The sequence below is a fragment of the Carettochelys insculpta genome, chromosome 7 (assembly GCF_033958435.1).
Source record: "Carettochelys insculpta isolate YL-2023 chromosome 7, ASM3395843v1, whole genome shotgun sequence".
Lineage (NCBI taxonomy): Eukaryota > Metazoa > Chordata > Testudines > Carettochelyidae > Carettochelys > Carettochelys insculpta.
In genome coordinates, this window is record NC_134143.1 from 39,429,350 (window position 1) to 39,457,024 (window position 27,675).

A 27,675-nucleotide genomic window follows, 5' to 3' on the forward strand; every position below is an offset into this window, starting at 1 on the left:
TCTCATGACTTGACTAATGGTTGTGTTTTCATGGGAAATTTTCTGAGAGTAGCATGTTTCTGCATGCTCTGTCTGGCAAGTAGGACAATGTGGACAAACCAAAATATGCAGTACTTTAAAAAGTTCACCTTGGTGTGATAAATGAAAGACTTTACACAAGGATGAGGCCAAACAACTGAAACCGTAGCCCTAACATTTTTTTCTGTTTGAGCACCTATAACACAGTCATCTGTACTGCATTTTTTCAAAGCCAAGATATGTGTTTGTAGCAATGTTATTAACAGGTGCATTGTTTTAGCAGAACCAAGATGTGGCTCTTCATTCTGGTAGCGTGTTTGACATATGGACTTGAGAGCTCAGAAGAAGCTATGAGAATGGTTGTGAATCCTGAAGCATTCATGAATGTTGTGAGTTGCATGTTATTACTGGAGACAAGGCTGGGAGTAGGGAAGTGTATTGTGAATTGTATAACATCCAAACTAATCTTCACTAACCAATGCCCTTTTAACCAAGCCCCTCCCTCAACTAGCAATTATTTTCACACCCTTTTTTGTTTTCAAATGGGCCCTGGGAGGTGTTCCAATATAGCTGAATGTTATTTTGATTATTAAGTGAGACCTTGATTGTTTTATTGGATAGAGCAGCCTTTTGTTTTCTGTATAGTCCTACTGGTGACAGAGACAGGTAAATTAACTGGTGCCTTTAAGTTATTTTTTAATCAAAGTAATAACTGTCAATTTAAAAGGAAATGTAATATTTTCATGGCAGTATCAAAGGTTGTGTTTTAACCTGGCTTACATGCACGTGTGTGTGTGTGTACGCATGCTCACGCACACACAAAAGAATCCCCCTTCCATTGGCTACTTACATTTTGTGTTTTGGTACAGTATATAAGAGTAAGAGGAACTACTCACCTGCTTACTCTGTTCCTGGAGTAAGCAGGGGAGAGGAGAAGGCTGGTGTCTTAATGTCACCCTTACTGGTCAGTGCACTGGAGCCATCTTGTGCTAGAAGGTGAATTAATAGCCCAGCAGTAGATTCATACCCCTGGAAGTGGAAGGTAAGGCAAAATTCTGTGAACTCCTCTTTCTTTACCACGATTACCCTGAGACATTGTTATCCCTTATGATTGCATGTGTCCTAATATGAAGAGAACAGGTTTAGCTTGAAGAAAGATTCGAGTAATTAGAGCAAGAGTTAAATTTATGAAATTCTATTTCCTAGGTGAGGCAATAACTGAGTGTGTTACCCCAGCCTACTTTATCATATGTATGTTGGTTATTTCTCATTCTACAATGCTTCATTACAGCCCAGCTTAATATAACTTGAAAGTTTCCTTTCTGAGCATGTTTCACACATTTTGTTTTGGTTCTTACAAGCAAAGACTAACTCCAAGGTACCTTTCTTAGGTTCTTTTGAAGGTTTCATTGTGAACAGTCTGTTACATAATACCTGCATAGCTCACCCTTGTGGAACACAATGTATGTGAACAATCCAGAATATGGGATGGGTGAATATAAAATGACCTGTCATAAATTTAAAATGAACAAACTGAAATGAATTATTTGTAGAAACAATATGTTGGCACTTGGATCACATCTGATTCCAGATTCACAACCATAATGTGCCTGTTAGAATACATAGACATACAGCAAAAACCCAAAAGAAAGAGAAGGGGTTTTGTTTTGTTTTGTTCAAAAAATTGTGACTAGTGATTTGCAGGGTGGACCCTTCCTATCTCCTTGCTGCACAGGGTTTTGAGGCACTTGGTGGACAGAGGCTAAGGAAGAGGACTGTAGTGGAGACAAAAATCAGAATAAAATAATAATTATCCCAATGTTCCCCAAGGCTGAAATTCACACAGGAGATTTAATAATAGCAGAGAAACCTCATGACTTTCTCATGGGCCCCTTCCCTTGTGCCTTTACACAAGCTATGTCTACACCAGACATAGCAGTTGATTGCCAGTACACAGTTTTAGCTATGCCAATTGTGCAGGTAAAATCAACTTATTGGTGGTAGACTTTGATGTCTGTCTACAGGGAGGAAGGTCAATGGGAGCATTTCTCACATCGACCTTCCTTATTCCTCACCTCTCATGAGAAGTTCCAGGGTTAACTTTGACCACTGAAAGTGTTGTTTTGCACATGTGCAAGTTGAAACCCCAGAAGATTGACCCTGAGTGAGTCCAGAATGGTGCAGGAGGAGGGCAGGATCCTGGTTTTAGACAGTATGAAGGAGCATATGCTGAAGTGGAAGAATTATGGGAGTTTAAACAGAGTTCTTTCCAAAAGTCAGTGTAGCTCCTACTCTGGTAGGTGCTTCCTTTGTACTCCTCTAGGTATATCATGACCTTCCAGTGAAGCAAAGCCCTGCTCAAGCTTTCCAAGTACTTCAAGTGTTTACTGTCATAGGCAATAGTAGGTATTTGCCAATCTGATTTAAAATCTGTGTTTACCAAGACTTTGAATGCAAAGTTTACTACTCCCATTTACATGTCAGAAGCCTCAGTTCCTTATTCATTTTAGTTCTCTGAGTTTCTAAAGTTGCCTGTCTTCAAAATGCACTGGACATAAGAATGTAAGAAAGGCATACTGGGTCAGACCAAAGATCCATCTAGCTCAGTGGCCAATGCCAGATGCCCCAGAAGGAATGACTAGGACAGGTAATTATCAAATGATCCTCCCCTGTCACCCGTTACTAGCCTCTGATAAACTGAGCCAAGGGACACCATTCCTACCCAGCCTGGCTAATATGTATTGATGGACTATCCTCCACATTTCTATCTACTTCTTTTTTGAACCCTTTTAAAGTCCTGGTCTTCACACAACATCTTTTAGCAGGGAGTTCCACATGTTGACTGTGCACTGCATAAACAAAGCTTCATTTTGTTTGTTGTAAGCCTGCTACCTATTAATTTCATCTGTTGACCCCTAATAGTTATGTTACAGGAGCAAGTAAATAACTTTCCCTTATTCCTTTTCTCCAGACCTCTCATGACCTTATAGACCTCTGTCATATCCCCCATCTTAGTCTCCTCTTTCCTAAGCTGAAAAGTCCTAGTCTTTTTAATCTCTCTTCCTATGGAACCTGTTCCAGACCCTTAATAGTTTCTGTTGCCTTTTTCTGAACCTTTTCCAATGCCAAGATATTCTTTTCGAGCTGAGGTACGAGACAGACCTTTTCTCAGGTTTCTCGCACTGGAATGGGGTGTTTATATTTGGGAGCTGTTTTTCCCCCCTCCTTGCCTTTACTTGAGCATCAAAAGTCACATCTTTTCTTATTTAATGTGTCTTGTATATTATTTAAGGGCACTTGTTTTCCTGAATCTAAAATTGTAAGGAATAGGGCTCTCCAAAATAAAGTGTCACTGATACAAACTTACTTGATACAAGGTGACACACAAGTGTAACCCTTCTGCCAGAAGGAGTCGGCAGCAACCAGGGCTGGGTTCAATATCTAGGGGTTCCTTTTCATCCATCTCACACAGAACTGGCTCGAGCCCCTACCCAGTAGCTTGGGAAATTCATACATCTTCTGGGTGCCTTGGAGAGGCAATGCTCCCCTGCTCACAAGCACAGATTCTCAGTGTAGAAAATAAACTTTAATGAAAGAGTCAGAAAAGTCATATGGCATAAGCCTGGGGAAAATACCACATCCAGAGATCATAATCACCCTCAAGTAACTGTCCTAGCTCAAATGGATTGAGCAGTGTCCTTTGCCCCTCTGGCTCACCAGTCCAATTCTGTACATAGCCAATCTACACACCCAAACTTTCTCCATACCCCTCTTCAAATGCCCCACCTGCAACTCTGTCCAGCCTGTGCAGGCCCTGACACATCACCTTGATGCAGTCCCTCACTGAACCTGAGACAATGCCACCTTTGTGCTGGTCTGGCATTCCGCTTGCCCCTGCTAGCTGACCCCCCCGGGCACCTGCCAGTTGCTCCTGCCGGCCGCCCGCTGCTTCTCCGGCTGGCCGGCCACAGGTTGCACCAGCTGGTTGCCTGCTGCTTCTCCTATCAGCCATCTGCCAGTCACTCCTGCCAGCTGCCTGCTGCTATCTTGTGGGTTTTCCTGTAGGCAAAGTCCTGGATTCCAGCTCTCCATAACTTCAGCTACCAGTGATTTCAGCTCTGGGCTTCTCCACAGCATCTTGGTGTCTGTCAGGGTGGATTCTCACAGAATAAGTATAGATCCATCTTTAGGCCTACCTTTGAACAGTGAGGGGAGAACTAGTCAACCCAGTCTTACAGCTGTATAGCTAAAAGGCTTCTAACCAGCTAGTTCCACCACTATCCCTCCCCCCTTTCACCTCACAATGCTTACATGGAGGGAGCCCTTGGCAATCCATATCTTACAAAGCAGTGATGACTGCCCTGTACCCCACAACAACTTCCAGCAATAGTGAGACTCCACAATTCTTACACTGGGCGATAGCATAAATTGTGACTTTACAACATGTTGTTTACAATAGACAAAATGTCATTGCTTCACCTGCTACCCATCAGGCTTTGTTTACAAGGTATTACATATGCACACCTTTGCATTTTCATGCAAATGATCTCTGAAGGACACATTCCTGAAATCCTTCAGCAGTATTGAGCTCCTGCTGGCACATTCCTTACATCAGAATAGGTATTATTATTATAATAATTAATTATAGCCTTTGAACTGCCTCTTTGCTTCTTGCACTTCCACAACAGCATTAGTATGCTACTTCCTTCCTGAGTGTGTATCTTCAGTATCAAAAGAAGGCTTGCAAGCCCTATGTGGTTGGTTTCTACATAGTCAGAGGCTTTTCCATAACTTACTTGTCCTTTTCAGAATCTTGTTTGTCTGGAAATCTTAGGAAAGCAAGGCCTGGTGGGAAGATCTCCAGGGAAGTACATCCAACTGTCTGGATTCAGGATCACTGGGATGGCCCACCCACTTATGGAAAAAAAAACAGATATAGCATAATGGAACTTTCCTGCTGAGTGTAGAGTAAATTGGAAAGAGGTGAGCCCAGATAGGAGATGATCTGTCTTCTAATGGGAATGCAGTTAGAGCTGTTTAGCAGCCTTCCATGAGTATTTCTTTTAAACCTCAGACTCCTTTTTACTTTTACTACTATTTCTACTTTAATTTATTTTTTTCCTTCCTCTCTGCTGCCTTCTTGGCTCCTGTCCGAGCAGAGACTCTGGACCTGAGTGATAACGGCCCAGCTCAAGCCATCTTCCCTAGTGAGTGAATCCTTTCAGTGGGGTTCTAGAGTGCTTAGCTTGACATGGTGTCCACCTCCCTGCTTTTGCAACACTTCCCAGTGGCAGACAAGGACAGGTCAAGGTCAAGACGATTAAGAAGTTCAGCAAAAATGAAAAACTGATGTGTTTTTTCCCTACTCAGCAGGATGTTTTCCTGGACTCCGTTCCCTAGTCTAGACCAGGCTCCCTTCTCCCCATTTGAACCTATCAGAAGCTGCAGCTTGTCCCACCATCACTTTCTCCAAAAAAGCGACTTCTATAAATGATTCAGCCCATCTCCATTTTATACCTGATGATACTGTATCGGCACATGTTGGTCAGGGGAATCCTGGTCATTTCCTTCCTACAACAGCTTACAACACTCCTCCGCCTTGCCCTTGTCTGAAGTCGTCTGTACCTTCCTCTCAGATTTGGAGCCATTTGAGCTCCCTTCCTCTTGGCCTCAAAAGCAAAGTGCTAAATTCAAGCAATGGGCTAAATTCAAACAAGCTGAAAGGCTTTTCTGCAGCCTTGCATTGTATTTTATACCCCAGGGATGTGTAATCAGTTGCTACCTTACTGACTTGGTGGGACTTTACACTCACTCTCCTCTTAATCATTCTATATCCTCACAGTTGTCGTCATCAGTCACTCACTTTCCCTCTCAATTTTCCTTCCTCAGTCCTCCCCATCCTCCTGGTTTGTTTTGCATTCATGATAGCAGTACGGTTCAGCTACCAGGCTGTAATCATTCACATTGTGGGAGGCACCTGACACATACCTGTCCAAATGTTTATATATGTGCTGTTGGAAAACTGAAGTCCGTTTTAGTGTCAGTAAGAAAACCAAACCAAACCAAACCAAACCAAACACCATTGTAGAAGGCAATCTGTAAAGCTTTCCCCTCTGTGCTACCAGACCCGCAGGCACTAGACTTTATTAAAAAAGTGGATCTTTAGTTCTCAGTTAATACTAGCTTGCAGGTGAGGAGTTTGGCACATGGCAGCCTCTCCTACTCAGTCATCTTCTTGTGCTCCCCTTCTTTTCCTTACCCACATTTGAAAAATCTATGAATCTACTGCTTGGCTTTCCACAAGCCACATACCTCTGGCCTCTCCAAATACCTGCTGCTTGAGAATGGGGCAATATTGCCCTCCTTTTAACTTAGTCTTCTGAGAGTGGTGCAGTCAAGAACCCAGAGCCAATCTTTTTATTTTCTTCTGTGTTTCATTTCTTGCCCTTTAGAGATGTATTTTAAATCTGCTTCTATCTCCATATTTTTTGAAAGTGAGCCAGGACCTTTCCAGAAAATCTGATTCCACCTTAACAGAAATATTCCTATGGTATAAGAAGATAGGAAGGTAGTGAATGAGTGGTCCTTGTTTGTGACAGGTTGCATGTATGCTGGTTCATTGACTGGCTTATTTGACACCTGGAAACTGCAGAAGCTTAGGAAAATTAAGCAGAAATAAGTCTTTGTGAGTATGTGTGGACGCAGTTTGAGAATAGACTAGATTCCTGCTCATCACTCACTTCATATGTAAATTTTGTCTTGCACCCATCCCCTAACACTGTTTTTAGACCTTAGTTGTAACTAGTTACCTCTTTCAAGTGCCTTAAATCCTGGTCAGGTGAGAAATTCAGAATACAGTAATTAATGCTGAATGTTGCAGAAAAAAATTCATTTAGTCACTTCCATGTGAGAGAGACCCTCCTAAGCTCCCCAGATATTGTCAACATTTTTCAAGTTCAAATAATTCTAGAAAATACCTTTGTTTTGTTTCCTGCAGAGTGAGATTATTCGCTACAGGGGGTATCCAAGTGAGGAGTATGAAATTATGACAGATGATGGCTATTACCTTAGCATCAACAGGATTCCTGTTGGTATAGGAAATCATAGCAACGCAGGTATGGCTCTGTTTTCTTAAATAGGGTGTCCCAGATAATCTCCATCTACAGGAACTGGCTCATGACCCACATTTTTAATGAATATGTAAATACAGGGATCATGCTTTATGACTGAAGAATTGCTAATATAGTACCTTTTTCTAAGAGAGGAATAAAAGCATTCTAGGAAACTACAGGTCCTATTAATTTGAGCTTTATTGTATGCAAAGTATTGGAACAAATTTTGGAAGAGGGAGAAGTTAAGGACGAAGAGGTAAACAGCACTTGGGACAAAATACAACATGGTTTTACAAAAGTTAACATATGCTAGACCTTCTTTGATAAGATAACTGCTTTTTAAATAAAGAAAATGTAATAGATTGCAACTCTGTGAACTTCAGTTAGCCATTTGATACAGTTCCTTGTGGGAAATTATTGAAGTGCAGAAGATGGGGATTAAAATGAGGATAGAAAGGTGAGTAAGAAACTGGCTAAAGGTAAGGCTACAGTGGATCATACTGAGAGGTGAACCATTAGACTGGATGGAAGTTACTAGTGGAGGTCCTCTGGGATTAGTTTTGGGACCAATCTCATTGAACATTTTTGTTAATGATCTTGGCATGAGAAGTGGGAGTGTGCTAATAAAATCTGCAGATGACACAAAGTTGAGAGATATTGATAATACAGAGGAGGACCAGAAAATCATCAAGAAGATCTGGAGGCTCTTTAAAACTTAAGTAATAGAAGTGGGCTGAAACAGAACAGCTCAAAGGGCAATGTCACAGACTTAGAGATGAACAGCAAGATTTTTTGCTATAAGAGGGGGACTTAATAGATGGAAGCCACAGATGAGGAGGAGGCGAAAGACCCGGCTGTATTGGCTGATTACAAGATGACTGTAAGCCACCAGTGTGATGTGGCAATGAAAAAAAGCTAATTCAATCCTAGGAGGCACTAAGGTAGGTATTTCTAGCAGACATGGGGAAGTGTTAGTGTCATTTTACAAGGCACTAGTGAGACCTCAGTGGGAATACAGTGTTCAGTTCTGATATCCTGTGTTTAAGAAAGATGCATTCAAACTGGAACAGCTGCATGGAAGGGCTTCTAGGATGATTCAAGGAATGGAAACTTTACCTTTTAGGTGGAGACTCAAAGAACTTAGCTTGTTTATCGTCACCAAAAGAAGATGGGGGTGGTATAACTGTAGGGTGACCAGTTGTCTCAATTTTATAGGAACAATTCCATTATTTGGGGGTTTATAGTCATCTATTCCCCCTCCCCCACATCACCACTTGCTGTTCTGATTTTTCACATTTGCTGTACAATCGCTCTCTATAATTACATCAGAGGGATAAACCAGGGCTGGGGGATGTCAAGTTATTTAAGTTAAGCATCAGTGATGATACAAGAACACATGGATGAAAACCAGCCATCAAAAAGTTTAGTCCTGAAACTAAATAAAAGTTCCTAACCATCAGAGGAGTAAAATTGGGGAACAACCTTCCAAGGGGTACAGTGGAAACAAAAAAACCTAACTGGCTCCAACACTCAGCGTGACAAGATTATGGAAAACGTGTTATGATGAGGCTGCCTGCAGTGCAACTGCTAGTCACAAATATCTCCAATGGATGTGGCATTGCGAAAGAAATCCAAGGAGAGGAGTCAACTATTATTTTATTGTCCTATTCGAGAGCTTCTAGATTTGTAAAGTAATCCATCTCTTCCATTCTCAGGGCTCAAGCCTGTTCTTCTCCAGCATGGCTTAGTTTTAGAGGGAACCACCTGGCTTTCAAACATGGTCAACAATAGCCTGGGCTTCATACTAGCAGATGCTGGCTATGATGTTTGAATTGGAAATAACAGAGCAAACTACTGGGCAAGAAAACACTACAACCTCACAGCTGGCCAGGAGGAATTTTCAGATTACAGGTACCTTACACTTAATGGCAAAGAAACATCTAAACTTACCGTTTTATTTTCTATTTTAGAGATTTTTATATTTACAAATAAATGGGTCAGATTTACTGGCACACTCCAGCTTGCTTGTACTGCTTTGTTTGTGACACAACATCTCTGTGAGAGAGCACAGAAGAGTTTAGAAAAGAGAAGATTTAGAGGGGACATGATAGTGGTTTTCAAATACCTCATAGGGGTTACAAGGAGGAGGGAGAAAAGTTGTTCTTCTTGGCCTCTGAGGGCAGGACTAGGAGCAATGGGCTTAAACTACAGCAAGGGAGGTTTAGATTAGACTTTAGGAAAAAATTCCTAACTATCAGGGTTGTTAAACACTGGAATAAGTTACCTCGGGAGGTTGTGGAATCTCCATCACTGGAGATATTCAAGAGCAGGTTAGATGGACATCTATTTGGGGATGATTTAGATGGTGTTTGGTCCTGCCAAGAGGGCAGGGAACTGGACTTGATGACCTCTTGAGGTCTCTTCCCTTCCAATTCTAGTGTTCTGTGATTCTATGACAAGGTTGTAAGGGCCTGGTGACTATCTTGCAATGAAACCTGGACTCAATCTGCACCATTTTTCCTAAGTTCCTGCCCCTGGCCGTCCAGAGACCCTGTCTCCTGTCCATGTGTGGTTTGTGAGCTAGTGAAACAGGAAGCTTGTGACTGCCAAAGTAGCATACAGAGCCCAATCCTTTAAGGGTGCTCAGAGGCCACCAGCCAGACGAGATCCCATTCTAAAATGCAGCCAAGGAGGAGTTATTGCCATCTCTTATAACTCTTAGCCCAGAGATTACCCCAGTCCATTGGGGTGTGAGAGATCCAGGTTCAATTTTCCCCTCACTGCTAGAGGAGGGGAAAATATTTGACCAGTGGTCTCCAGGTTACCAAGAGCATTGTCTAGCCACTGAATTAGGAATATTGTGATTTCAGTGGGAGGTGGGGGACTCTGTCCATTTTGCTTGAAGTTGTTCCATGGTGGATAAATAATGAAAGAATGATGTAGCCACAAGACTGAAACTAGGCTCTCCTACCTGCCAGTTGGTATCCTCACAGCTGGTCTGTAGGGTCATTCCCATTCTTGCTCTCTTGCTGTCTTTTGGGCCCAGTGACTATTTAATGATTTATCCACAATGGAACATTCATGAAATCAGAAAAGGGCAAAGTGGCACTGGGGATGACTATGTAGATCAGTGGTTAGATTTGCAGAAATGTAGTACTGGAAGGGATCCCAAGAGGTCCCCTGCACTGAGGCAGAACTAAATATTACTGGCTCATCCCTGTTGGATGTTTGTGCAACCTGTTCTTAAAAGCCTCCGTAATGGAGATTCCAAAACTGCTGCAAGTAATTTTGTCCTGATGCTTAACACATCTTACAGTTAGTAAGATTTTCTAATGTCTAGCTTAAATCTCCCTTGCTGCAATGTAACTCAATTAGTTTTTGTTCTCAGTGATTAAGAAGAACAATTTATCACCCTTTTTCACAGAAACCTTTTCAATGCTTGAAGACTGTTATGTCCCTTTTTAGTCTTCTCTCCTCCAAACTAAAACAACACAGTTTTGTGTAATCTTTCATTGCGGGTCACACTTTCTTAACCTGTAGTCATTTTTGTTACTATCGTATGGACTTTCTCCAGTTTGTCCTGTTTTTTCCAAAGTATGGTGCCCAAAACTGGACTTGGTACTCGAGCTGATGCCTTATCAGTGCTGAGTAGAGCGGAATAATTATTTCTCATTACTTGCTTACAAAACACCCACTTATACATCACAGAAGGGCTGTTTACTATTTTTGTAATGGTATTCTATTGCTGACTCATAGTTTGTGAGCTACTGTGGATCCCAGATCTTTTTATGGAGTGCTCCTTTCGAGGCAGATATTCCCATTTTGCTTTTGTGTGAAGTATTATTTCTTCCTCAGCATATTGCTTTGCCTTTGTCTTTATTGAATTTCATCCTATTTCTTTCAGACCATGTCTCCAGTTTGTCAGATCATTTTTAATTTTAGTTCTGTCCCTCAAAGTGCTCACAACCTCTCCCAGTTTGCTATCTTTTAAAACAGTGTAAGTGTACTCCCTCTATGACTGTTACCCCAGAGCATACGAATGACCATACTGGGTCAGACCAAATGCCCATCTAGTCCAGTGTTCTGTGTCTTCTGGCAGTGACTAGTGCCAGGTGCCTCAGAGGGAATGAACACAACAGGTGGTGATCAAATGATCCATCAGCTGTCGCCCATTCCCACCTTCTGACAAACAGAGACTAATGACACCATCCTTGCTCATGCTGGCTATTAGCCATCAATGGACCTATCCTCCGTGAGTGTATCTAGCTCTGTTTTGAACACTTTTAAAGTTTTGGCCTCCACAACATCCTCTGACAGAGAGATCCACAGGCTGACTGTGTTGTATGAGGAAATACTTCCTTTCATTTGTTTTAAACATGCTGCCTATTAATTTCATTTGGGGATCCCCTAGTTCTAGTGTTATGGGAAAGGGTCAATACTTCTTACTTACCTTCTCCACACCTGCTATGATTTTATAAACCTCTGTCATATGCCTCCTGAGTTGTCTCTCTTCCATACCAAAAAGTACCAGTATTAATAGTCTTTGATCATATGCAAGGAGATCCATAAACATTTTGTTGCTTTTTTCTTAACCCTTTCCAATTCTGGTATATCTTTTTTGAGAGGAAGCGACTACATTTCACACAGTGTTCATGATGTGGGCATACTGTCAACTTATATAGAGGCTATAAAGTATTTTCTATCTTATTATGTATCCCTTTCTTACTAATTCCCAACTATCCCCTTCTTAATGATTACCAACTATTCCAAATATTTTATGAACATATTGAATGGAGCCAGCGCCAGGACAGATCCCCTCAGGACTTCGTTTGATACGCTCTTTCTGCTTGACTGTAAACCATTGATAATTACTCTCTCGCAGTTGTGCCTCTAACTTTTATAGTAGGTTTGTTTAGACTATATTTATATAGCTTGTTTACAAGACAGTTATGTGATTCATGTGAGGCAATGTCAAAACCCTTACTTAATGAAAAACTTACTTAAAGTGATACTTAGTAGTCAAGATATTTTGCTTCAATTACTTTCCTATATCCACAAGACTTATTACCCTGCAAAAGAAGGATATTAAGTTGATTTGACATGATTTGTTCTTGACAAATCCATGTTGATTGTTATTTATTATCTTATTATCTTCTAGGTGATTACAGATCAATTGATTTATTATTTGCTGCGTTATGTTTCTGTGTACCGAAGTTAAACTGACTATTCTGTAATTTCCTTGGTTGCCATTCTTTGGTTTGTAGATATTTATAATCACTGGCTATCGCTCTGATCCTCCAGCTCCTCAGTGATCTCTCTAATAGCCCTAATCATTTATTCACTCAGTTTTCTTAAGTATTCTAGGATGTATCTGATCAGGCCTTGCCAACTTAGATATTTAATTTGTCCAAGAAATACTTAACCTGTACTTTTCCTATTTCAGCCTGAGATTCTATCCCATTTACACTGATGTTCACTATGTTTGTTGTCCAACCACTGCTAAAATTTTTAGTCGAAACTGAAACAGAAAAGGCAGTTTACCTATTGCTGCATTTTCTCTTATTGTGTTTTCCTCCTAACTAAATAATGGGCTTACCTTGTTTTTGGTCATCTTTTTGCTTCCCATTGAATTTGTGAAATGTTTTCTTGTTACCTTTTATGTCCCTAGCTAGTTATAATCTCATTTTGTGCCTTGCTGTTTTCAATTTTAGCTTACATGTTGTGATATTTTATTGTATGAATTTTCATAATTTGACCTGGTTTCCACTTTTTTGTAGAACTTCTTCACTGCAAATCTCCTGGTTAAGCCAGGATGGACTCTTATCATATTTCCAGTCTTTTTTATGCATTAATAATGTCTCTCAAAATTGCCAGCTCTCTCAGTTTTCCCTTAGACTTCCTTCTCAACAGATTTTGCTTCACAGTTCTCTGAGTTTGTTACAGTCTGTCTTCTTGAAGTTCGTTGTTTTTATTCTGCTGTCTTCTCTCCTACCATTCCTTGGAATCCTGACTTTTATTATTTCAAGATCATTTCTTCCCAGGCTGCTTTCCATCTTCATATTCTCAACCAGTTTCTTTCTGTTTGCCAGAACAAATCTAGAATAGCCTTAACTCCAGTCGCTTTCTCCACCATCTGTAATAAAAAAGTTGTCTCTAATGCACTCCAAGAACTTGCTGGATAGTCTATGCCCTGCTGTATTATTTTTTCCAACTGATGATTAGGTAGTTGATATCCTGCATCACTACCAAGTCCTGTGCTTTGTACCATTTTGTTAGTTTCTCGAAAAAAAAGTCTCATCAACCTTTTCTTCTTGTACAGGTGGCCCACAGTAAAGCCTTGCCATGACATCACTTTTTTCCCCACCCTTTTTATTCTTGCACAGAGACTTTCAGAAGGGCTGGTTCCCACTTCTATCTTAGCTTTAATATAAGTGTAAATATCATTCATATAAAAGGTAACCCTTCCTTTTTCCCCCTGCCTATCTTTCCTGAACAAGTTGTATGCTTCTATACCAATATTCCAGTCATGTGAAGTATTCCACCAAATTATAATGTTGTAACTAAGCTTATTCACTAGTATTTCTTGTTATTCCTATTTATTACATATATTACTTGCATTAGTCTATAGACATCCAAGACATTTATTAAATTTTCCCTCTATATTCCCTCTCTCTCCTTTGTACCTACTATAATTGTCTCTGTTCCTCTGTTCCTTGCATCCACAAATAGATGCAAGGATACCTTTCACATAAATGGATACCTTTCACATAAATCTCCATGTTTTGAAGGCTTCCAGGAGGTTTTGTCTCCTGCTCCTATTGAATCTAGTTTAAAACACACCTCACTAGGTTAGCTAGTCTGGATGCAAAGATACTCTTCCCATACAGTGATTGGTGAATCCCATCTCTCTTCAGAAGTCCTCCTCCTTGGAACAGCATCCCGTGTTTGAGCAAGCTGAAGCTGTCCTGGCACACAGCCATGTTTTCACCTTCAGGATGTGTCTGTTTCTGCATTGGTCCATACTCTTGACTGGAAGGATTGATCAGAACATCAACTGAAGGTTCTGCTCCATCACTTGCACCCAGAGATCCCTGTAATTACTTAGGGATCTGCTAGGAGGTCAGACTTTGCAATGTCCTTTCTGACCACCTGAATGAGCACCAGGCCAGAGGGGTGGATGATTCTCAACAGTTTGCCTGTTATGTCTTGGCCATGGGCCTGGTGAGGCACCATACCTTCTGGTATGCCAGGTCAGAATGGTAGATAGATGCCTCTGTCTTCCCGAGAAGAGAGTCATCAACAAGTCCCACCCTTAATTTCTTTTGGGTGTGATGGCCACAGTCCTCCTAGCCTTGGGATACGTGGCTTGGGGCGGGGCGAGGCGGGGCGGGGGGATGCACCATCGGGGAGGCAAGAGAACTTGGGTCTAGTCCCACTGGCCCACTCATTCTATTATTATTTATCCACAGTGGAACAGCTTCAACAACAGAGGCTGAGGCCCCATGTCAGAATCCTCCTGTGAGGTGGGAGTCCCCTGATCAAGTTCTTTGGCAGTGAGAGAGGATTTCCTATATCCCAAGTTGTCGTCATAAGCCTAAAAGTTTCAATGTGGGCACCACCCTTACCTTTTCCTCTGGCTCTTTTGTGTGGCAGGAGGCAGGAATTTGCCTCATTCCCTCTAGAAATGCCATAGGTATCTAAACCATCTGACTCCAGGCAGGACGTTCAAGTGTGTGGCTCACAAAGCAGAGCAAGGCAATTTTCTACAGCCCAGACTATGGCACCTATCAGCTAGTTGAACTTAGCACACAACCCTGTCACTGGTGTCCCCCACTGTCTACCTTAGGTAGCCCCCCCGCCCCCCATGTAACATCTTTCTCCATTCATTGTATAGGGAGCCCAAGTACCTCACTTGACTTTGAGGATTGCAGTGTTAATTGTCTGTTTTTCTAGGCACCTGAAAGTTAGATGGCACAGTGCTGAGCAATGTCATGGTTAGAAACAGCCTAAGAGACAAAGATTTAAATCCCATGGTGGTGGCAGAAATTATCAGTGAGCTAATTATCTGGTTTGCTGTGTCTGTGGTTAAAAAGTACTGCATTCTGCACACACGAGCAGCAACTATGATATCAAATGTAACCAGTTTCATTTTTGTGTTGCAGTTTTCATGAAATGGCCATACATGATCTTCCTTCCATAATAAACTTTGTTCTGCAGAAAACTGGGCAAGAACAGCTGTATTACGTTGGCTATTCTCAGGGCACCACCTTAGGTACAGTAAGAGGAATCAAATTGTTGTCATCAAAAGTAGAGCCTTACTGTATTGTCTGCTATATCCAGTAGGGACACTTCCTTTCTCAAAAAGCGTACCATTTAAACCAAAAAATGTATGAGAAGGATGAAACAAACAAGTAATGAGAGATTATTACAAAAATTATATGTTTTACCTCGTCTGCATAGGTGTGATAGGATGCAGTAGCGCTAGTAAAAAAAAACAGTAATCACAATTAGCTGTCTGTCTTGCAAATATGACAATTTTCTGTACGCATCACAGCATGGGTCATGATAAGACTTGAAATGCGAGGGCAGCACTGTGTCACCAATGCTTCAGAAATGCTAACTGACCTAGTACGCTGAGAACTCCCTGAATTATTCTTAATTTCCAGTACGACATACGATGCTGCCATATTTGGTCAAGAACAAATATGAAAATATGATAACTTATTTCAGATCCTGGCAATCAAGTTTCCATAATCTTTATTTAGGATAGAGAATAAACCTATTCACCTTCTTCTTTATAACTGATAATTAACGTTACTGCATTGAAGGTGCGTTGAAGGCATTTTGGGTTGTTTGGAAAAGTAAGAGCACATTGTGATTGTTAAGCAGAAGAAAAGTAAGATGTCATTTCACTCCAGACAAGAAATATTTTTCTTTTTAGCATAAATATTAAATTGTGAAAACTAAATAGAAAGGAGAGAATATTTCTGGCTGCTACTTTGGAAACTGCAGACTTCAGTGCAATCTCTATTTTTGCCATTTCTTACTGTTGTCTATTGTGCCATGCAAAGCTCTGAGGAATCATATTATCCTTGGGCCATACACTTCCTCACCCATCTCAATCGAAAGAGGAGGGGAAAAGTAGTTCTAAAAATTTGGAGAAGCCAAACTGAAAGCAAACCACCTGTGGAGTGTCCTTGCTGAGAGACAGAGTAGAAGCAGCACTGGAAGAAAAATATACATGGATGATAATGGAATAATAACTTTCATTGGATCAGTTTCTGTTAGCGAAAGAGACACTCAGTTCCCCCAAAGATCACAGAATTTGTGTGGGATGGTCTATTTGCCTTCTGGACTTTTAGCTTTTACAGTGCACTTGGTCACATTTTAAGTTCTTATCCAAAATAACAAAGGCTAGGAACTTATTCTTTTAAAATAATAGCAAAGTTTCTCTTATAATCAGTTATTTTGAGGAGTGAAAGCTTTATGTAACGTCAAATGCTGTGAGATGCATTTGAAAATTGCAAGACTTAGCAACAGTGGAATTGTTTTAAAATTGTATGTAGCATGGCTTTTCCCCAAGATTTCTCTCATCTGTTTCTTGTGCTTTCTCAGGTTTCATTGCATTTTCATCTTTGCCCCAGCTGGCTCAAAAAATCAAAGTGTTTTTTGCGTTGGCTCCTATAATCACACTTAAGCATTCCAAAAGCCCACTGATAAAACTGTTCTTCATACCTGAACGAATAGTCAAGGTATGTGATTCTGCTATATGCTGTTCTTGATTATTTTATGTATAAAGTACAAGTGTGTGTTCGATGTTTTATAGACAATTACAAAAGCAAGGTTTCTTCACTGAGGAGCTTTCATTCTGCATAGACAAAGTAGAAGCAAAAAATGGCAGGGAGAGATGTAAATAATAGCAATAATTCAGTAATTAATCCTTTTTGGAAATATATCTTGCACTTTTTTGTTTTATTTTTTACTTATAGGTTGGGTGAAGAGGAATGTTCCTTCTTATTTTTTCTATCCATGTGCAGAATAAATTTTACGTGCACCAAGGCATGTGCGGATGGGCACCACCAGTAGAAACTCATTCTGCAGGCAGTGGGTGGGATGTGGGTACTCTGCTAATCAGATGAATGGCATCTGAGTCTCTCCTGGGCAGCTGCCCAAGTGCTCAGTTTTCAGGGAACGCTGGTAAAGATACATATATTGTTTCTTTAAATATGTAAGAGGAAGTAGGGGACTTGGGACAGTTTTAGCAGAGGTCCTACAGAGAGGGAGCTAGAGCAGGAGGCAGGTTTAGGAATAATGTCATTTTCTTTATTTCTAGTGAAGGTCCTTATTCAGTGTGAGAAGCAAGTAACATACTAGCTGCGTCTACACGTGCACGCTACTTCGAAGTAGCGGCACCAACTTCGAAATAGCGCCCGTCGCGTCTACACGCGTCGGGCGCTATTTCGAAGTTAACTTCGACGTTAGGCGGCAAGACGTCGAAGTCGCTAACCTCATGAGGAGATAGGAATAGCGCCCTACTTCGATGTTCAACGTCGAAGTAGGGACCGTGTAGACGATCCGCGTCCCGCAACGTCGAAATTGCCGGGTCCTCCATGGCGGCCATCAGCTGGGGGGTTGAGAGATGCTCTCTCTCCAGCCCCTGCGGGGCTCTATGGTCACCGTGGGCAGCAGCCCTTAGCCCAGGGCTTCTGGCTGCTTCTGCGGCAGCTGGGGATCTATGCTGCAGGCACAGGGTCTGCAACCAGTTGTCAGCTCTGTGTATCTTGTGTTGTTTAGTGCAACTGTGTCTGGGAGGGGCCCTTTAAGGGAGCGGCTTGCTGTTGAGTCCGCCCTGTGACCCTGTCTGCAGCTGTGCCTGGCATCCCTATTTCGATGTGTGCTACTTTGACGTGTAGACGTTCCCTCGCTGTGCCTATTTCGATGTTGGGCTGAGCAACGTCGAAGTTGAACATCGACGTTGCTGGCCCTGGAGGACGTGTAGACGTTATTCATCGAAATAGACTATTTCAATGTCGCAACATCGAAATAAGCTATTTCGATGTTGGCTGCACGTGTAGACGTAGCCACTAATTGTTATTCTCATGCGGCCAGTGGGTTGGTCTTGGAGACTTCATGGACTAACTTTTTGACAAGAATCTTGGAGGAGGAGAAATACTCCTTGAATTTTTTAAAATGTATTTAAAAAATTGTAACTGAAACAGGTGTTTAAGGCTGCATGTGCTCTGTGTATGAAAGACATAGAATTATGTATTTCCCTCCATCGTTGATGTCATTTAAAATAATCCCTTAAAGGTGGGTCTACGTGGCGCTCCACCCAGTGCCACTGCCAGCAGAGCTATGTAAAATGAGCTTCTTGGGATTGCAAATGGTTCAGCATCAGCAGAAGGGGGTGCCGGCACTTCAGAGGCCGGGTGGACGTGCCTCTGTTGGCTAAGGCCCCCTCTGTCGCCAGTCCCTTATGCCTCAAACGTTTTGAGTAACTCTTCTGAATCTACTGACTGATAGCAAAAAGTGTGGAGAATTCTGGTGCTAGAAAAACTCTTTCACTCCTAGCTTTACAAAGGAGATGGTTAAAAAGTTGGTTACTTAGAAATCTGGTAGAATGTTTTGGTATATGCTGTGACTGGGTCATTCCCAGCCACCACACCTGAACTGTTTTTTTTAAATACTAAGAAAAAGATAAACCCTTTCAACAAAATTCAAAGTTTGAGGCATAAGGGACTGGCAACATAGGCGGGTTTAGCTGGCAGAGGCACATCCACATGCCCTCTGCAGTGCCAGTGCCCCCTTCTGCTGACGCCGAACTCTCAAGAGGCTATGGTAATGAGCTTCAGAAGTATGCAAATGGCATGCCATTTGCAATCCCCAGAAGCTCATTTTGCATAGCTGTGCCGGCTGTGGTGCTGGGCGGAGTGCTGTGTAGACATATTCCAAGTGTTACCTCCCATTCTATGGCTATGTCTACACTGGAAGCATCTGTCGATGGATTGCATCTACACACAACTTGCTCTGTCGACAGAGGACTGCCGGACTGCACTGTCCTCTGATGCCAGAAAGCCGAATGGCAGCTCTTCAAAGAGGGCTGCCCAGCAACCAGAAGTCCTCTCTGTCAACGGAAGTGTCTACGCTGCACTTCTGTTGACTGTACTCTGTCACCAGCACTTTATGCCAGATTTTTTCCAGGCATAAGGGGCTGCTGTCAAATTTTTTTTGCTGGCAGAACCTCCATCTACACGGCTTGATTTCTGCCATGATATGCATATTAGCTTCATGAATATGCACATTAGCTGTGTGAATATCCAAATGGGTCTCCATTTTACACTTTCGAGACTGCTTGTTTGCATCAAACTGTTGGCACTAGGTCTTAGTGTAGACATAGTCTTTGGGCTTTTATCTTTACCAGCCTGCTGCAGCTCCTGGCGTTTTGTTACTACACTGCCAGGGAGGAAGGAGCTAAGGAGAGAGCCCACAATTCCAGAATCTGTAGCACTGGCTTTGCTGCACATGAAGCCCCACCCCATATTAAAGGGAGCACTATGAGTATATAACCCATAGCATATAAACTACGGTGTCTTTGCCTTTTTACAGGCTATTCTTGGCAAGAAAGATTTCTCTTTGAAAGGAGAGGCTTTGAGCAGATGGACTGTTCGGGTGTGCCGCTACAAAGTATTTCAGAAGCTTTGTTCCATGGTCTTTTCTGTCATCGGGGGCTTTAACATAAAGAATCTAAATACGGTACATCTGTAGTGATTTTTTTAAGCAAGCTAACTTCTTGTTTGACCACACAGGCATGGAGAATTAATTTCTAATAACAAAACCGTGTTCTTTGCATTACCAGTTGGATCCCGGTGTAGGCTAATGTCGACACTGTCTCTAAAAGTGCATATGTGGCAGTCGGGGGTGGGAAAGTGGTTGGCATGTGGTAGGATGGGCCAGTTCATTTGTCTGCTCTCCCTTCAGGAAGGAGTACATGATTACAATAAGCACAGGGGACTAGAGCCATGGTGAACAGGGAAGCATATTGTGATGAATGCATGTCAGCAGGCTGGCATGGCCGCTCTGGCAGCTGCATGGTGGCACAGTGGTTTGGGGGCTCGGGTGTTGTGTGGCTGGCTTAGGGGGCTACATGGTGGCTCAGCTGCACCTTGGGCGTTGCACCACTGCAGCCACCCAGCCCCAAGCCAGGCAGCCCCGAGAGCTGTGCGGTACAGTGCCTGGGACAGCCATGCAATGCCCAAGCTCTGGTGCCACCACCACCATGTGGCACCTGAGGAGCTGCCATGTGAGCCCGCCCAGAGCTGCCTCCCAAGCCTCTGGACCGACTCTTGGGGCTGGGCAGCTCTGGTGGTGGCTCCAGTGAGTCACCAGGGGCAGAAGGTGGCTTGTGGGAGGTATGTGGTGATTGGGTGTCTTCCTTTTGGACACCACTGGAAGGCCCTAATATCTGGAAGTATTAGTCTCTAAATTCAAAACCATTGTATGGGCATAGTGCAATAACCCCAGTCAGAAATCTGTTACTTTCCCATAACGTATGCAGAGTCTTCTGAAGCCACTTGTACTTTGTCAGTTCTTTAAAAGTTTTTTTTGAACTCTGAATATTATTGGGTTCATGTTCCAGCTGGAAACAATTATGAAAGGGAAGGGGCGGGGAACAGAGATGGGAAAGGGAAAAAAAATCTAAATGCAACACCCCATATAGCTCTTCAAAAACATTTATTTACACACACAAACATATGCATATTACGCAAAAGTACATAGCAGCCAGCCTGCAAAAGAACATGAGCATAACTGCTGGATCTCTCACAAACATTTTTATCTTTGTTACCCAGACCAGCTTTGAAAAGGTTTAGTAGATTCAAGTGGGGAAAGTACCAGTGCTCTATATATGCTACCATTCTTATCAATGCTGCTCACAGGTGAGAGATTTTGTAAAAAGTCTAGCATAGATGCCATTTCCATGGACTCCCTGTCAAATTCTAGGCCTATTTCAAGGTCCCAGTTGATATCTTTACAGATCTCACTGAGTTAAAGTACAGTTTGCAACCCTTGTCTATGATATGAAAACGATCTATTTCTAATGATGGCATAGGCAGTAGAAAATCGTAGTTCTTCTCCCCTGCCTTTTTCCCTCTAGAGCAAAGAGGAAACAGGGAAGGAATTAGGATGGAGAACAGTATCTCCAAAGCACAGTGTTTGTGGGGTAGTGCAGCCAGTGATGTGTCTCAGCTCAGGGCTGTGAACCCCCTATTAACATGTTCAGATCTCTCTGCTGTAGGCAAGGCCTGAGGCATCTGTGTAAAACTTACCTCTTTTGCACAAGCATTTCCAGAGTAACTCTAGCTGCAGAAGAGCCCAGCATTTCTCTCCTACAGACAAAGTATAATTCCCCTTTCCGAGCGCAGTGTCAGCAAGGGAGGAATACTAGCTGGTGACACTTCAGACAGAATAATTGTTTTTTTTTCTCTCTTGATATGATGCCCAGATAAAATTGTGATGTGGTGGATGTAAAACACAAGTGTTCGTAGATCAAAAGTTTATGTTCCCCCCTGCCCCAGCTGTGGCTATCATGAAGGTTGAAGTGAAGTACTCCCCTAATACATAACACTAGTCACCCTTTTCTCTGCAGCTAGACAGTTAGTTTTAATTAAACTGCATTTATAAAACAAAACAATTGATCCTAATAGGACCGCCACAAAAAAGCTCAGTGAACTAAAGTGATAGTCTGAGAGGTTTTAGTTGCAAACACTGTGGCAGTGTCTACACTAACACTTTTGTTGGTATAATTTATGTCTCTCAGGGGTGTGAAAAAAACACCTCCCAGGTGACACAAATTTCGCAGACAGAAGACCAGCTTTGGACAGTACTATGTGAAATGGGAGACGCTCTCATGCTCATGTAGCTTCCATCACTCTTTCAGGGTGATTTAATTAAGTTGACGGGAGAGTTCTCTGCTTTTGGCATAGAGCAGCTACATGGGATACCCTCGGGGGGCTGACAGCTTCCACAGGCCCCCATGCAAGCTCTGCACGAGACCCAGCTCTGCACCCCTGGAAAGGGTGGGACCTGGAAGGAAAGTGTGTGAAGCCATCTCTCAGCACTACCCTGACCTTTAGCTCTGGCTCCCTGCACCCCACCTTCAGAGCCACAGGAAGCATGCAGAATGGCTCTCTGGTGGCAATTCAAAGGCCTGGGGCTCTGGCCATTGCAGCTGCCCCTTGCTTCTCATCCCCTGCCACCACCACCACCTTGTCAATAGGCCTGGACACCTTTCAGAAGCACAGATGCATGGGAGTAGCTGGGCCTCTGTGTGCTCTCTGGTGCAGACATGGCCTCCATGTCACCCATCTGTAATCCATAGTTTATCTAAGAGCCATGATGGTCTGTTTCGCAGAAGTATTCCTGACTTGCCAGTGTGAAATAGTTTGAATGACTGGACTCTGCATATAGTTTTAGGTAAACAGATTTAATTGGAACCTGAGGCTTTCATTTCTCATGGATTATGAGGTTTAAAAAGTTGATTAATGGTTGCTTGCCAGGGCAAACGCTCGGAAAAGGTGTCCAGGCTGTGGCTGTGTAAACCTATGCAAAAGTCACAAAGACACAATGCAAACACTCACAGGATCACATTGTTTTAAGCAAAATATCCTTGATTTTTCAGTAAAAGCTATTCAAAGCATGCTAATTAAAATAAGCCATTTAAAACCATTAAACCCTCTGATTACTCTCTTACTAGACATACAGGCTGTGTCTACACTAGCCCAAAACTTCGAAATGGCCATACAAATGGCCATTTCGAAGTTTACTAATGAAAGGTTGAAATACATATTCAGCGCCTCATTAGAATGCCGGTAGTCATGGCATTTCGAAATTGCCACGGCTCGCCACTGCACGGCTCGTCCACACAGGGCTCCTTTTCGAAAGGACCCCGGCAACTTCAAAATCCCCCTGTTTCTGCTTGTGCAGCTGAGCACTGTACCGGACTTGCGGGGATCAGGGGGAGGGAAGCAGTTTTTTCCTTTCTTCTTTCTGAAACAGGAGTGATAGAAGTGTGTTTTCCTTCCCAAACCAGCCTCTGCTGTCAGCTGCCCTAGGGAAGTGGCAGTGCTGCTTTAAAGGGCCACTGGCTGCACAGAAGCCATTTAGCTGGACCAGAGAGAAGGAGAAAAGAAGTGGGTGGGTGCTGGAGCTGTTGAATGCATTGCCTGTTTGAGGGAGAAACCTTTCTGTGCTTTTTTTCCCTGGGGATCCCCTGAGTATTATGCAATGGGGAGGACTGGGGGGATCAGTGCAGGTGTCAAGGCTTTCTCTGCTCCATAGAAAAGGTTACCTGGCCACACGCAAGCCTGTGTCTCCATCCTGTGTTCTGGCCTCCAGTGCCCAGTAGATCACTTCCCCTTTCCCTACAGACCCTTTGTAATGTGACTTAATTATACGCATGTTCTCCAGGACTCACAATGGCCATATGAGGGAATGGCTCTGCAGAAAAGTTACTACAGCCTGGGCCTGTAGCACTCTTTTCAGAGGACATCTCTTGAAAATGAAGGAGAGACGATAGGCCTGTTACCCTTGTGCTGGGAGACTCACTACTTTACCCAGTCCTTCTAGCGTCCTCCACAAACAATGTGGGGAGGGGCCTCATTAGGGAGAAGAAGGGAAACAGTGACAGAGATGTCTGAACCTCCTTTGAGAGATCCACGCGGGGAGGATGCCCCAGTACACAGATCAGAGCAACAAGAACTGGTTTCATGCTGTTCTGAAAACCAATGTGCGAGGCGAATAAGGTCTAAAATAAATTTATTTACAAACTTTAACAGTAACACCTAAAATACTGTAATAAACTATTTGATTAAAACACAATACCATGCACTCGCTGTTGTTACAATATGAAAACAAAATATATATTTTTCTTTTTTCTTTTTTATTAATAGATACCTTCCTTTATAACCAAAATCTTACAAAACTTATTTACAGCTTGAATAAAGGTAAACTAATTGTGTATAGAGATACACAGTTATGACTTGGCCTTTGGAAGGCCCTAATACTGAATTACTGAGACTTGCTACCAGTCACTTTTCTTCAGTTTGTAGTATTGATCACATGTTGCGGTTGATGTTTTTCTACTGTTTTCCTTCTGTTTCAGTTAAAATCTTACTGTATGTTTAGGTGCATATTGTTTTTGTTGTATCAAAACTCTGTGATATTAGTCTTTTCTCATTTTTTCCTTCAAGTTTAATTGTGGCTATTGTTGAAAGGGTTTATCCCTTTCTTAGTATTTTTTAAAAAAAGAAAAGAGTTCAGGTGTGGTGGATAGGAATGACTCAGTCCCCAGGTATACCAAAACGTTCAACCAGATTTCTAACTAACCAACTTTTTACTATCTCCTTTGTAACGCTGTGACTGAAAGGGCTTTTGCAGTACCAGAATTCTCCATGCTTTTTGATATCAGTCAGTAGATTCAGGAGAGTTACTCTTCTTCCATCATTTTGCTATAGAAATTCTAATGGCATCTAGGATGTGAGTGATCAGTTCTTTCTGGCTTTAATAAGGTTCACAGTTCTTGGGACAACCTGATAAAAATAATAGGAGACTATCTGACAGCTGACTTCCTGATGTCCCCTGTGGTTTTCCAAAATGCTTCAGTTGTTGGCCTCTTCCACCATATATCGAAAAATTACACTATTTCATTACATTCCCTCTGGCATTGGCTCATCTCTGTACCATAAATGTGTTTAATTTTAATTGGAATGAGATAAAATTGATAAATAATTCAATGTAATTTTGTTATATTAATGTTGTTATTGAGAAGTAGGGACTACTGCCCCATTTGTTTCCCATTCCTCGGTTTTGGTGTTTATGCCTATTTCACATTTCTGTCATTTTAGGAAGAGTTATTTGCTGTAACTTAGAGTGATTACTTTTTATAGACTTTTTAGAGAGTGGAAAGTAAGTCTTTGTATTCATTGATGTGGAGTAGTTTTTCAGATCATCAGTTGATGGACAAACTTGTAATGAATTTTCGTGTTTGTTATAAAGTAATTATTTCACATATCTCGAAGCCATGAAGAGCAACCCATGTTATCTCCAACAGCTCTCAACCATCAGTTTTAACACTCTGGTTTACAGAAAATTAATCGTTATACTGACAAATCTGTTGTATGTCTATTTCCCCATTGTTAAATATAATTGCAAGAACCTTCTGGCAGAAGTAAATTGGCATGCATTAAATCTAAGACTATAATGCAGTGTAAGAGAGAACACAAAATGTGAACTCTGGACCAGTACTGAAAGGATGCATTCAATCTTAGAGCTTCATGGGTTTTAAAACTCTCCTGGTTCATTGCTTTATCAGTCTGGAATAAAGTATTTAAACAAGATTATGTATCAGTTTCCATTTTACAAAGCTACCAACTGTTTCTTCTTTCAATGGAAACAATGTCTAATTCATTTCTAATGTTTCCTTTTAAAATCCACTACTTATTTTGATCATTTCAGGACACTTTTGGATGGAACAGGTAATAAAGGATATTAAAAATGTGTATTTTTTCTTACTTAGACATTTAAAACAGGAGAACTCAGATATTTTGATTATGGCAGTGAGAAGAATGCAGTAAAATATAACCAGGTAAGAAAAAGCTGTGACCGCTTAAAAATGAGAATAAACAGTACTAAAGATGGAATATTTCTGGTGAAGGAATAAAGTATATTAGCAACATGGAAAGCTTGATTCCTGTCTGACTGGGGTAGAAATGTCTTATTGATTTATTGGGATTATTCAATACAAGGCTTAAAATATTTTCACCACTGTTAATTTTTCAGTATCTGTCCACTGCCCCAACCAGCAGTTGTCACCATATTGACTTTCCAGTGACTCTGTGGAACTGCAATAAAAAAAAAATCTGTGGAACGTTAGGATGTTCTTGATACTTTCAACAATTTTTTATTCTTTCTGGATGCACCCGAAAACTTGGGTCGATATCAAGCCACAGATAAATACTTTATGTATAAAAATGATTGCCTCACAGGTTCCCAGTTTTAAAGTCGATCATTTTGTTTTCCAGACAGAAGCTCCCTTGTATAGGTTAGAAGATATGGAAGTTCCAACTGCGTTGTGGTATGGGGGAGAGGACTGGCTTGTGGACCTAAAGGATGTAAAATTATTACTCCCCAGAATGACTAATCTACTTTATAAAAAGTGTATTCCTGACTGGAGCCATTTTGATTTCATCTGGGGTCTTGATGCTCCTGAGCGACTGTATAGTGAAATCATTGATCTGATGAAGAAGCATCCATAGCATTGCATATTGGTGTTTTGCAGTTGAACGGATTAGAAGGGTTCCTATGAAATGAGCTTTGTTTTTGAACTATTTATAGAATTAACAAAACCATTTGCTATGATTGTTGTGTTTCTGCGCTACTTGCAATTACCACATTTTCTATCCTGCTGGCAATTCAGGGACTTCCTCAGGGATCTGACTTTCATTATCCTGGAGGAGATGAATTTTATGGCTTCAAATTTATCCCATTTCTAGAAATGTGTTGCACAATGAAAACGAAAACCCAAAAACAGAAAGTTTGATATTTCAATGTGAAAATGGAAATTTCACTATTTGCATAATAGTGGTGAAAATTCCCACTACATAAAATAGCAACATTGATTTTTGTTACATAAGTAACTGATTCAAATAACTGTGTGAATGTTTTCAACATGAAACTATAATTTCACAAAGCAATATTTGGAAGGCACAAAATCAAGAAACATTGCAAAGGTTCTGGTAAAAAATCTTGATTATTTTCAGGACGCACTGAGAGGCCAATTGTTTCTCTTATCTTTAAGGGATTTAGGAAATTTTGATGGGAGATAATGATCATCAATAAATTTTTGGCTGCACAGTTATGTATGTACATGTATTACTGTGGAGAGCTAGAGTAGTTAATAATTGTATTTATAAATAAATCATTGTGAATCCAGGGCAAAGGATGGAAGTGGATGGAAAGACTGGTTCAATAAAATAAATCAGAGCCAACCCGTACCAGTTCCATCACTATGGCTACGTCTACACGTGAAGCCAACATCGAAATAGCTTATTTTGATGTAGCAACATTGAAATAGGCTATTTCGATGAATAACGTCTACACGTCCTCCAGGGCTGGCAACGTCGATGTTCAACTTCGACGTTGCGCGGCACCACATCGAAATAGGCGCTGCGAGGGTACGTCTACACGCCAAAGTAGCACACATCGAAATAAGGGTGCCAGGCACAGCTGCAGACAGGGTCACAGGGCAGACTCAACAGCAAGCCGCTCCCTTAAAGGGCCCCTCCCAGACACAGTTGCACTAAACAACACAAGATACACAGAGCTGACAACTGGTTGCAGACCCTGTGCCTGCAGCATGGATCCCCAGCTGCCGCAGAAGCAGCCAGAAGCCCTGGGCTAAGGGCTGCTGCCCACGGTGACCATAGAGCCCCGCAGGGGCTGGAGAGAGAGCATCTCTCAACCCCCCAGCTGATGGCCGCCATGGAGGACC

General features: G+C 41.8%; 1 protein-coding gene across 1 annotated transcript; it reads left to right on the top strand.

The window, feature by feature from the left end:
• Positions 1 to 308: 308 nt before the first annotated feature.
• LOC142015735 (lipase member M-like) lies at positions 309 to 26,731 on the top strand. Its single transcript, XM_074999526.1, is given in 8 exon segments — positions 309 to 407; positions 7,016 to 7,133; positions 8,846 to 9,041; positions 15,293 to 15,402; positions 16,746 to 16,882; positions 19,737 to 19,883; positions 25,702 to 25,770; positions 26,207 to 26,731. Coding segments are annotated over 8 exon segments (1,110 nt in total). The 3' UTR covers positions 26,441 to 26,731.
• Positions 26,732 to 27,675: the final 944 nt, after the last annotated feature.